The sequence below is a fragment of the Lethenteron reissneri genome, chromosome 28 (assembly GCF_015708825.2).
Source record: "Lethenteron reissneri isolate LAM-NWPU_2019-01 chromosome 28, ASM1570882v1, whole genome shotgun sequence".
Taxonomy (NCBI): Eukaryota; Metazoa; Chordata; class Hyperoartia; order Petromyzontiformes; family Petromyzontidae; genus Lethenteron; species Lethenteron reissneri.
In genome coordinates this window covers 9,109,377-9,122,547 of record NC_083806.1, presented here as the reverse complement: position 1 = coordinate 9,122,547, position 13,171 = coordinate 9,109,377, and the positions used below count along the sequence as shown (strand labels likewise).

The following is a 13,171-nucleotide window of genomic DNA, read 5'->3' as shown; positions in this document are numbered from 1 at the left end:
CACCCTCCCACCCACCACCACCCCCACCACTCACCACCGCCCCCCCCACCCACCACTCACCACCGCCCCCCCCCCACCCACCATCCCCCCCCCCTCCCACCACCACCGCCCCCCCCACCACCCCTCCCACCCCCCACCAACCACTCCCACCCACCACTCACCACCGCCCCCCAGGTAACAACGCATTCAACGGATCACCATACAAATGTTGCCTTGTTTTATCATCAAAGAGTTGGGAGATGCGCCTTATAATCCGGCAGTCGGTGCAGAGTGCGGCGATTTTGTGTAAGTGTATTAGACACGATGAGCGTACGTTCTCAGGTGGGTGGGACGGTGGTGGTGGTGGGGGGGGATTGCGTTTCACTTTCTGCAGCGTCTTATAATCCGAACGCGAATGGGACCGGAGAATTCCAACATTCAAGTTTCAAGTTTATTTATTAGGTATAGCCCTGTGAGCCATTTGGCTCTTGAATCGGGTGCAACCGCAACAAACAAAAAACATGAACAAAAAACTTCTTAAAGTGACTATGTGCAAACAGAAAATCCAAGAAAAGACAGCAAAATATTGCAGAACATAGTGGGGGTGGGGCTGGAGAGGGCGCCGCGAAACTATCCGTGGAGGATTCTAGATTTGAAGCTTTCGTGACTGCAAGGATACCTTTTCTTAGGTTTTTTCGGTAAAGTCACGTAGGTAAAAAATAAGAAATAATAATTATTTTTATTTTCTTATATTTATTTATTTTTACCTACGTGACTTTACCGAAAAATTTCCGTGGAGGAGGCGCGAGGGGGAGGGGCGCCACGGAGGGGGGGAGGGGCGCCGCGGGGGGGGAGGGGCGCCGCGGGGGGGGGAGGGGCGCCACGGGGGGAAAGGGGCTCCACGAGGGGGGGGAGGCGCGAGGGGGCGGGGCGCCACGAGGGGGGGGAGGCGGCAGGGGGAGGGGCACCGCGTGGGAGGGAGGGGCGCCGCGAAACTCTCCGTGTAGGAGGCGCGAGGGGGAGGGGCGCCGCGGGGGGGGGGGAGGGGCGCCGCGGGGGGGGAGGGGCGCCGCGGGGGGGGCGCCACGGGGCGGAGGAGGCGGAAGGGGGAGGGGCACCGCGGGGGGAGGGGCACCGCGGGGGGGGGAGGGGCGCCACGGGGGGAAAGGGGCTCCACGAGGGGGGAGGAGGCGCGAGGGGGAGGGGCGCCGCGGGGGGGGGAGGCGCGAGGGGGCGGGGCGCCACGGGGGGGGAGGCGGGAGGGGGAGGGGCACCGCGGGGGGGGAGGGGCGCCGCGAAACTCTCCGTGTAGGAGGCGCGAGGGGGAGGGGCGCCGCGGGGGGGGGGGAGGGGCGCCGCGGGGGGGAGGGGCGCCGCGGGGGGGGCGCTACGGGGCGGAGGAGGCGGAAGGGGGAGGGGCACCGCGGGGGGAGGGGCACCGCGGGGGGGGGAGGGGCGCCACGGGGGGAAAGGGGCTCCACGAGGGGGGAGGAGGCGCGAGGGGGAGGGGCGCCGCGGGGGGGGGAGGCGCGAGGGGGCGGGGCGCCACGGGGGGGGGAGGCGGGAGGGGGAGGGGCACCGCGGGGGGGGAGGGGCGCCGCGAAACTCTCCGTGTAGGAGGCGCGAGGGGGAGGGGCGCCGCGGGGGGGGGAGGGGGCGCCGTGAAACCGTCAATGGCGCTTCCCGCGCTTTTTGTTTATTTTAAACCCTGAGGGGAATCGCGAAGGGAACGCGGCGGGGTTTTCTTTACAGCGCCCTACCGTGACTTTACCCGGGGTTTAAAGTCGAACCTGAATTCGTTTGCTTTGGGCTTTAACCACCACGCGACGAAGAGTGAAGTTACAATAAAAACAAGTTACGAGGCCTTTGCCTCTACGGCAGAGCGCGAGTACAGCGCTGGACGTATACAGTATCATGTTGCCAATATCAAAGTTTTATTTTATACCTACGTCGCTTTACCGAAAGAACCAACGAGTAACTAAAAAAATAAGCATAGGTTTTACCCTTTTCTGGCAATTCCCTTTGCTCAAAAGTTTATATTTGGCGTTCGAATATCTTTAACACCTGTTGCATTTACATAAAGGGTAAACCCTATTGTTTTTATCATACTGGCAAATGGGTAATCCTATTATATAGCTGCTCACCCGATCTATAAATGCCCTTATACGTGCATTGTTCATGTACTGTTCGCCTTGTTGTTCTCTTGTCTGACTGGTGGTGAGACTAGGCCCTAAAGAAGCCTGTCTCTTGTGTAGGCCAAACAGTTTTAAAGATTTAATATATCATAACATCATTATACCTCCTTTGCCAATACCAAAATATAATAATAGCAGGGGTTTTTACCTTTTTTATGGCAAAAAACTGAAACATTTTACAAGGATTCATGTCAATACTGATAGTGAATATGGTGATAGTTATTTTTATTAATCAAGCATCCTTCGTATGTAAACGTGCGTTGTTATGATTGACAACAACCACAGCGCTGTAATTGCGAGTCTTTATTTAACATTTAAGACGTTTAGTTTAAGGCTGTACGCTTTTTGGCGTCCTCTGGTCTAACACCGTTTGAGACGAGGCTCAAAAGAAAGTTGTCTCTATTGTGGACCAACCAGTTTCAAGAACAATGCAAATATCAGAGTATAAATTTCGATTTAAAGCTTTCGTGACTGCAGGGATTCATCTTCTTGGTTCTTTCGGTAAAGCCACGTAGAAGGGAAATAATTAAAAAATAATAAAAAATAAAACAATAATATACAATTCTCACGACGTTTCGGCCACAACACGGTTGCTTGTGTTGTGGCTGAAACGTCGTGAGAATTTTATTTTATTTTATTTATATTATTTTTATCAAAGTATGTTTTTGGTTTACATTCTGACCACAAGCATTGTGGTTCGTGCAGACATGATTCCTTGTAAAATTTTGGTGTTTTAACATCTTAACAGCTGTTTTGTTGCCAGAAAAAAGGGGGAAACCCCTATTACACTATGAGACCTCCTTTACCAGTGGCAAAATATAGTAATAGGTTTTTACCCTTTCAACTGGTACTAAACTGACACCTTTATACAAGGCATCATGTTTGCATTTTGACTGCTTGTGTTGTGGTTATTGCAAAGATGATGCCTTGTATAAAGGTGTCAGTTTCTGTACCAGTTGAAAGGGTAAAAACCTATTACTATGATGAAACCCCTATTATCACGTTGAGTTTATTTCTGTAAACCCCTTTCGCGTTTGTAAACTCGAGGGTTTGACCCCGCGGGGTTTCCGTCGCGGCGCTTGAACGTCATCGCGCCGCGACGACCTTGGTGGCTGCCTCGCGCGTGCTCCGACCACGGCAACAGCAGCAGCAGCGTGAGAGACAACGCGCACACACAGAGTGTGACACTCACTCACAGTGTGACACACAGAGTGTGACACTCACTCACTCACAGTGTGACACACAGAGTGTGTGACACACTCACAGTGTGACACAGAGTGTGACACTCACTCACTCACAGTGTGACACACAGAGTGTGTGACACACTCACTCACAGTGTGACACACAGAGTGTGTGACACACTCACTCACAGTGTGACACAGAGTGTGACACTCACTCACAGTGTGACACACAGAGTGTGTGACACACTCACTCACAGTGTGACACACAGAGTGTGTGACACTCACTCACTCACAGTGTGACACACAGAGTGTGTGACACACTCACTCACAGTGTGACACACAGAGTGTGTGACACACTCACAGTGTGACACAGAGTGTGACACTCACTCACAGTGTGACACACAGAGTGTGTGACACACTCACTCACAGTGTGACACACAGAGTGTGTGACACATTCACTCACAGTGTGACACACAGAGTGTGTGACACACTCACTCACAGTGTGACACAGAGTGTGACACTCACTCACTCACAGTGTGACACACAGAGTGTGTGACACACTCACTCACTGTGACACACAGAGTGTGTGACACACTCACTCACAGTGTGACACAGAGTGTGTGACACTCACAGTGTGTGACACTCACAGTGTGACACACAGAGTGTGTGACACACTCACAGTGTGTGACACAGAGTGTGTGACACACTCACTCACAGAGTGTGTCACAGAGTGTGTGACACTCACAGAGTGTGTGACACTCACTCACAGTGTGACACAAAGAGTGACACAGTGTGACACAATGTGTGACACTCACAGTGTGACACAAAGAGTGACACTCACAGTGTGACACAGAGTGTGACACACTCACTCACAGTGTGACACACAGAGTGTGTGACTCACTCACAGTGTGACACACAGAGTGTGTGACACACTCACTCACAGAGTGTGTCACAGAGTGTGTGACACGGAGTGTGACACAGAGTGTGTGACACTCACAGAGTGTGTGACACTCACTCACAGTGTGACACAAAGAGTGACACTCACTCACAGTGTGACACAGACTGTGACACACTCACTCACAGTGTGACACACAGAGTGTGTGACTCACTCACAGTGTGACACACAGAGTGTGTGACACACTCACTCACAGAGTGTGCCACAGAGTGTGTGACACGGAGTGTGACACAGAGTGTGTGACACTCACAGAGTGTGTGACACTCACTCACTCACAGTGTGACACAAAGAGTGACACTCACTCACAGTGTGACACAGACTGTGACACACTCACTCACAGTGTGACACACAGAGTGTGTGACACGCTCACTGTGTGACACACTCACTCACAGAGTGACACACTCACTCACGGAGTGTGACACAGAGAGTGTGACACACTCACAGTGTGACACACTCACGGAGTGTGACACAGAGAGTGTGACACACAGAGTGTCACACTCACAGTGTGACACACTCACTCACAGAGTGACACACTCACTCACGGAGTGTGACACAGAGAGTGTGACACACTCACAGTGTGACACTCACAGTGTGACACACTCACGGAGTGTGACACAGAGAGTGTGACACACTCACAGAGTGTCACACTCACAGTGTGACACACTCACAGAGTGACACACTCACTCACGGAGTGTGACACAGAGAGTGTGACACACTCACAGTGTGACACTCACAGTGTGACACACTCACTCACGGAGTGTGACACAGAGTATGACACACTCACAGAGTGTCACACTCACAGTGTGACACACACTCACAGAGTGACACACACTCACAGAGTGACACAAAGTGTGTGAAACACACTCACAGAGTGACACACTCACCCACGTAGTGTGACACACACTCACAGTGTGACACACACTCACAGTGTGACACAGTGTGACACTCACAGAGTGACACACTCACTCACGGAGTGTGTGACACTCACTTACGGTGTCACACTCACTCACACAGTGTGTGACACTCACAGTGTGTGAGTCACACTTACACAGTGTGACACATTCACAGTGTGACACACTCACAGGGGAGGCTCGGGGAGGCTCGGATGTCGGGCCCATCATTGAGCGGAGACCTTTTGAATCTGGGTTCACCTCCACGTGATTAAATGGGATACTTTAAAGGCCGGCTGAGCCAGTAGACAGACCCCATGCATTTATTTCGCACGCCACTTGTGCCATACGGCCGTGTGTGGTTTTATTTTAAACAAAGCATGATCCGAGTTCGATTCCCGCTCACGGCCAACATCGGTGACGATTATCTGTAACCGGTCCTGGGCCTCCCCAAGGTTGACTCAGCCTCATATAAGTAGCTGGTGCGATGTGTAAAACATCGCCACTGGGGAGATAAAGGCGGCCGGGCGTGGTGCTGGTCACCCCCCCACCCCCTTGTGTGCCGTGCCGGCCTTCATAGGTTGCTACTCGCTAACAGCACTTGCCCCAACATTCCGTTAAGGAGGGAACTTTGTTGTTTCAAGAGACCCTCCATCAGCACTTAAGCTTCGTCTGATCACTCCTCTTTGCCAGATGTCGACTGTGGTGAGGAAAGCGCTGAACGTGCACGCCAAGTTGATCATCGGCAAGGTGATCGGCACCAAGATGTGCAAAACGGCCAAGGTGCGGGTCACGAGAATGGTGCTGGACAAGTACCTGACCAAGGTGAGTGGGGCTCGATCAGAATAATTATACTTGGAGGAATCCGATGAGCTATAAAGCTCTTTTCGCAGTCGAACGCCACACGCGGGGAGACCCTTGGCATCTCACCTTGTTCATCTACACATTTGTATACCCGGGTTATATGCGGTTTGTTCCAAGAATCAATTAGTTTTCGTTGTTTTTTTATGGTTACATTGGTAATAACGCTGTCTTGTTTATAGTTATATAGTGTTGTTGTCTTCAATATGTAGAAATGTTTAGATTAGCGTGTCATTTAATACTTCGCATAAATAGTAAATAATCGATTCTCACGTGCACAAGCAAATGCATTTATTAGCGTGACATTCAGTTTTAATCGATGCATCGTTACATGCCTACTTCAGCATACTGCACCAGTAACGATGCCTCTTCTAAGCTGAAACCGTGCATATTAATCTTCTTCGTGGTTCTTTCGGTAAAGTCACATAGAAGGGAAATTATAAAATAATAAAAATGAAACATCATAAAATGCAATCTTCAAAAAAAATTCGTGCATATTAACTTACCTGGAAATTGCTCTTGACACTATGGTGCCTTAAAATTATTTACGCAAAAATCTGTTTTCAAAATACTCTATTGCAAATGTTAACCCACCTCAAGGAGCTAATCTATTGTTTGCAAAAGTTGTGGTCCCAACAGTTGCGTTAAACATGTTCATATCAACCCACATGAACAGGGCTCGTGGTTCTTTCCTGTTTCCATAAAGCACCTTGAGTATCATTTTCCACGTTTGTCGTTTAAAGCAGAACATGTTCAATATAATAACGTCAGCTGTTTTGTGAAACGGGCCAATGTTGTTAACCAGTTAAGTTTCTTAGACTCAGTCTGCTGCATACGACACTAACGAGCCATGGAAGATAAAGTAATCATGTCATGGATTTATCCAGGGAAACTTTATTTCATCTTAAGACACAATAAACTGGTAAGAGCAATAGTTGTGCTAACTATTGCACGCTTATAGCTATACAGATCCTGGAAAATAAACGCGCAGGTCAGATGAAACATTTCATTCTCTTTATTCCAATAGCAACATAAAACAAATGTGTTAAGAACCTTACTAATCCATTGTCTGTATAGTATTGTGTTACTTGGGGTTTGCAATGCTTTCCTTGTAACTGAAATTGTATCATTGTTACCATATGTTCGTTAAAGTTGGGCTTTTAACGAATTTACTTTTAAGCATGTAATTTTTTTTTTTAGCAAGCCATCTCCAGCTAGACATGCCGTAGTGGTGGCTCTATTGCTGTGGAAAACACCACGCACAGATGTTTACAAAGCCGGCTGTGATCTCAACCGTACCATGCGTTGCCATCTGTGAGGAATTAACAGATGTGTGGTGACACCGACCGCACGGCTGATTGTGGATGTCCCCTTAAATGTGTTGCATCCCTCGGCTGTCACTGTTATTCTTGACCATCGGTCACAACGACGTGTTGTGCCTAAGCCCGCTTTTCTTGTATTTATGTATCTGGAAGTTCCTTCGCCCCGTATGTAGCCAACCGTGCCGATCTCTCTCTCTCTCTCACCCCCTTTGGCCAGTTCTTCAACCGCCGCAAGACGTACTTTGCGCACGACCCCGAGGAGCGCTGCATGGTGGGTGACGTGGTGCTGCTCAAGGCTCTGTCTGAGCGACGTGGGAAACACGTGTGCCACGAGGTCGCCGAGATCGTCTTCAAGCTGGGCGCGATCGTCGACCCCGTCTCGGGCAAGCGCTGTGCCGGTGGCGTCTATCTGGAGCCCCCCTATGGGCCGCCCTCACCAACTGAGCCGACCACCGCACCCTCGGAATCCGTGGCGGGTGCGGGCGACCAACTGGCTGCGGATTTGAGTCGGCTGAGCGTGGCCGCAGAGGCTAAAAATGAGAAGCAGAGCTAGCTCTTGCGTGGGGAGAGCAAGGCGAGCAGGAACTTTTACAGCTAAGATTCTTCTTCAATAGCTTGTTGTGCTTGGCTGTAAACTAATGAGTCGGCCCCACAAAGATCCGCGGTTTGAAACCCGGGCTGCCTTTCAAGATGTAACCTGTATCACAGAAGTAACAAGCTCAATGGTCATCACCTGGTTGCCAGTTACTGCAGAAGCAACACCTTCATTTAAATTTACTTTCACAATTTCGTGGAGTCCACATTTTCACGTCTTATTTGGCACAGCCAGAGATTACAGGCTGGAGAGGTGCAAGATCCTTCCTTCACCTCCATTATGGGTGCTCTCCTACGACAGGGGAGGGGGCGGGGGGGATCTAAAATTGGAGCGCTTTTCTCCGTGCCTAAATGCCAACACGTTTGAAACATAATTGGCTAAGTCATTATCAGATGTAATCTATCTACTGTCCCAGAGCCGTTTCCATCTCTCACAATTCCTGTGACGCAACAATCCAGCGAGCACCTGCACAAGACCTGATTTCCATTTCCCCGGTGGATAGTGGACGCCCTCTTAAATGCGTTGCAACCCCCCTACTGCCACTGTCATTCGTCACCATCGGTCACGATCCCTTTTTGCGATGTGTTGTGCCCAAACCCACTTTTTCTGTACGTATGTTGAACTTCTTTTACACCTTATGTAGCCAACTGTGCTAACAGACTGACGTGTTTAACTGGTGTATGGTCTCTCACCCGTCGTTCTTGACGTCACTCGGTGCAATTCCAAGCACGCGTCTTTCTATTTTCACACTTTTTTTTATAATTTGTAAAAATGTCCTTGTTTCGGATCCTTGTTACAGCAGGTGACATGGATTAATTAAAAAGTTCTTCTGTTGGAACATTAATGTTGCCTTTCATTATCAAGTCCAGCTTTCCCCAATCCAATCTGCTCTTCAAACAAAGCGAAAACCATTCTAAATATTTGGACTGGTCGACGATATGACGCACCGTCGAGAGATCTACGTCCATTCTAGACTTGGAAGTTTTCGTGACTGCAAGGATCCATACTCTTGGTTCTTTCGGTAAAGTCACGTAGGTAGAGAAAATAAAATAAAACAAAGAACGACGTTTCGGGCGCAACACGCATTCGTCATCAGGCAGGGACAACCACAGATCTACATCTGGTAATGGATTGACAAAGGGTTGTAAACAAAGTATTTCGAATGTAATCGATAAAAAATCTTGTTATTTATATCATGTTACGCATCTCATATTGCATGACAAATATGCTTTGTACAAATGTGTGTAAAAATGTAGGCTAATCTGTTACTTGTATGGTAATGAAGCAAACATTACAACTTTTAAACGATACCCGAGTGAGAAACGATGAAAAAAAACGAGACGCAAAATTGGTGTTTGTGCACTGGCACCCCAAAGTGGTGCAGCATGAGAGAGGTGGAGGAGCAAGACATTACCCTACTTTGAGTCACAGACATGGACAGAGACACGGAGTCAAAGAAAGAGAGAAATGGAGAGACCAAATTTTTCCTAGCATCCTAATTTTTAGATCCCCAAAAAAATTCCCACTCATTAAATGTTACCTTTGCCCACTACAAGTGCCCCCCCCCCTTGTATTTCCACACGTGTTGTTGCAACAATTTCTGTTCCCCCAGGATGTACTGTCCATACATATCTAGCTTGGGGACATAGTATGGGGATGTTACGGAGTGGGAGTAACAAGAGACGCGTGGAGAGGAAAATAAATAAGCTGGCATGGAGACGTGTGGAGAGATAAGAGGCCAGACGCAACACGAGCGAGGTGTGGTACAAGAAAAGGTTTCAAGAAAATATACAGCAGAGAAAAGGTTGCACGAAATATATAGCAGAGAGTGAAATAGAATCAGTCAGGAGACACAGCAGGATCAATACATTCTGTTGGTTAAACATTTCCCTGCATCTATCATTACATTTATTTTGTCCCTCTATTTTATTTAATCAAAGGTTCACCTCACTGGATATTAGAGGTACAGTATCCGGGCTAAAATCATGTAAAGGCAGCACGTGCTCCAGGCTTATTAGTAGAAGCCTTTGCTGCATATGCCCTCACTAAAATGGTACAAAGCAAGACCAAGACGGTACAACAGAGGTGACTTGGGCGCATGACCGTACAATGCAGACAATAGTACAGGAGACGGTACACACGTGCCTACGTGCACAAGACAGCGCAACAAAGACAAACAACAATACTGTCAAGTTGACGTACAAGAAGGTGCAGAATATTACAGAAGTGGGCACATTAATGATGTACAATACATCCAGACAAGACGTGAAGGAGATGAAGAACGCTGCAGGCCGTTGTGCGGCGAAATAATTTCGGTAAAAAAAAAAATCCTACAACCAAATTCAAGGGAATGCAATTGTCGTGCATTATAAAACCGAAAAGCATTTGGGAGTCGAATTGTTTCTGGCTCCAGTGAAGCACACAAAGATGCCCACCCCACCCCCCATAGCCTACATCATCGGCTGTTGGGGTCGTGAGGGCGTTTATCAGGGGCAGCACGGCGCATGAGGCGGTGGTGTGGCCATCACCACGCTCGGTCGCAATGTTGTCTCCCAAGTCCTGATGCTTACACCACTTGCACCGAGAACTCATTCGAGGGCCGAGCCACTAAGTGGCGGCGATTTCACCACGGCGCTTGTGCCAGGCTAGGTGCGCTTTTGAGGCCACGTGAAGTGTGGAAGGCTCGCCGCTGGCAGGAGTTGATGGGACAGACCCAAGTGCCATGGGTTGACTGGGATGACCGTATCACTTGGTTGAACGTCTTGTTTGCCTGCTGTGCAGGAGGCCGAGGGTTAGATGCCAACCCTGACGCCGCCTGTATATCTGGAGGTTGCGTGTTCTCCCCATGGTTGCGTGGATTTTTCTCGAGGTCCTCTGGTTTTTTTTGCCCTCCACATTTAGAAACGTGCGTTTAGATTATTCGGCTATTCCTATACATTCCCACATAATAAGACACTTCAATGAGCTGTCATGCATTATCGGGTCACCTCTGAAAAAGAGCTAATAAACTATAAACTAACAATTTTTATTTTACCAGGTAAGGCCCACTGAGCTATATAGCTCAATTTCAGAAGCGACATGGCCACAAATGATAGCTCAACGAACTGGCTTATCGCGTGGAAATTTATAGCAGCCAAATGCTCTGAACGCATGTTGATTCTAAATGTGGCAGGAAAAACTGGAGGACCACAGCGAGAGAGAGAGAGACGTGGAAACTTCAAATATACAGCAGGCGCCAGGGTCGGGATCGAACCCACGACGACCTCCTGCATACCGGGCGAGGTAGTTAACATCTCGCCACCATGGCGAAATGCTAATAGCTCAGTGGCCTTTGCCTGGTAAATAAAATAAATTATAAAAAAAATTAAATCGTATTTCTGGCCACGTTAGCAGGAAACGCGCAGCGCCCCGAACATTCGCTCGCTTCTGTGCCGTGCTGCGATTATTGCTAAAAGTTGGGGAAACTAATGTGCGGTGACATTTCGTGCCTAATGAATTATTAAAGAGACTCTCCCTGGGGGGGACGGGGGGGGGGCACAGTGAGCACGCGACTCTTACTGAAAGCAAAGTGAACCGAGACGGCACGAGGGAGACCGCGAAATGAATCGATGTTGAGTGCAGGAATTTACTCTCCCACGTGCACTTCCTCGTCATAGCAGCCAACTAAATGAGCCATATATGTCTCGGATCACGCACACAATTACACGTAACATTATACATATTTATTTTACAAGTTTTTAAATTGTTGAAATGTGCATCTCTTTAGAAGGTAAAGTTGATTTAAAAAAATCCTATTTAAGGTATTTTAATTCGTAATCCTATGCAACCGCTACTGGTAATTACAAATGTTAAAAATGTAAATATTTCAACTGGCCCATTGTTATTTAAACACAATTTGGTCAGGCATTTGGTTCTACGTTTCAAACGCGTGTTTTATTTTTTTCTGTAAACATGACGCAGCGGCCTTTGTGCACGAAGCATTAGACGAGGGAAAGCACTTTGAGAGTATTATTTTACAAATATGGTGTAAAAACAGGTCGTGTACAATTCGAGAAGAGTTTTGGTTCGATGGATCACAGGACAAGGGCACTGCTGTCTGAAGAACCGTCGTGACAAAAGGTATGGATCAAAGAGGTGCTTCAATAATAGGGTCCCTAATTAAATTTCCTTAGTTGAACTGAAAGGCCTGATGTCATTAATTTGGTATTATAAGCCAAGCCTGACACACACTTTTAAAGTAGGTAATTTTCGCACCAGAAGCGTCATTTAAAAATGGGAGAGAGACAACAAACAAACACACCGGACCGATTTCAACTTCTCCCGAGTCTCATCAGTCTGGTGTGCGTCGCCTCTCGATCTCATGTGGCGCGTCATCAAATGTTCTCGGCTTGGTGGTGCAGGTTTAGGTGGTGCGGGGGTTGGTGGTGCAGGTTTGGTGGTGCGGGTTTGGTGGTGGGGGCTTTGGTGGTGTAGGTTTGGTGGTGCGGGGTTGGTGGTGCAGGCTTGGTGGTGGGGGCTTTGGTGGTGCGGGTTTGGTGGTGCGGGTTTTGGTGGTGCGGGTTTGGTGGTGCGGGTTTGGTGGTGCGGGTTTTGGTGGTGCAGCTTTGGTGGTGCGGGTTTGGTGGTGCGGGGTTGGTGGTGGGGGCTTTGGTGGTGCGAGTTTGGTGGTGCGGGTTTGGTGGTGCGGGTTTGGTGGTGCGGGTTTGGTGGTGGGGGCTTTGGTGGTGCGAGTTTGGTGGTGCAGGCTTTGGTGGTGTGGGGTTGGTGGTGCGGGTTTGGTGGTGGGGGCTTTGGTGGTGCAGGTTTGGTGGTGCGGGTTTGGTGGTGCGGGTTTTGGTGGTGCGGGCTTTGGTGGTGCAGGTTTGGTGGTGCGGGTTTTGGTGGTGCGGGTTTGGTGGTGCGGGTTTGGTGGTGGGGGCTTTGGTGGTGCGGGTTTGGTGGTGCGGGTTTTGGTGGTGCGGGTTTGGTGGTGCGGGTTTGGTGGTGCGGGTTTGGTGGTGCGGGTTTGGTGGTGGGGGCTTTGGTGGTGCGGGTTTGGTGGTGCGGGTTTTGGTGGTGCGGGTTTGGTGGTGCGGGTTTGGTGGTGCGGGTTTTGGTGGTGCGGGTTTGGTGGTGCGGGTTTTGGTGGTGCGGGTTTGGTGGTGCGGGTTTTGGTGGTGCGGGTTTGGTGGTGCGGGTTTTGGTGGTGCGGGT

At 49.3% G+C, this 13,171-nt stretch overlaps 1 protein-coding gene across 1 annotated transcript; it reads left to right on the top strand.

Annotated features, from left to right (window-relative positions):
* The first annotated feature begins 3,215 nt into the window (after positions 1–3,215).
* Positions 3,216–9,484, top strand: MRPS17 (mitochondrial ribosomal protein S17). The gene is made up of 3 exons (XM_061562047.1): positions 3,216–3,328; positions 5,894–6,025; positions 7,601–9,484. Exons 2-3 carry the CDS (start codon positions 5,894–5,896, stop codon positions 7,934–7,936), a joined length of 468 nt encoding a protein of 155 aa, XP_061418031.1. The 5' UTR covers positions 3,216–3,328; the 3' UTR covers positions 7,937–9,484.
* Positions 9,485–13,171: the final 3,687 nt, after the last annotated feature.

Coding starts and splice junctions, on each gene's coding strand:
- MRPS17 (XM_061562047.1), top strand. CDS start 5,894: ATGTCGACTGTGGTGAGGAAAGCGCTGAACGTGCACGCCAAGTTGATC. Junction 6,026..7,600: donor TGGACAAGTACCTGACCAAG/GTGAGTGGGGCT, acceptor CCCTTTGGCCAG/TTCTTCAACCGCCGCAAGAC.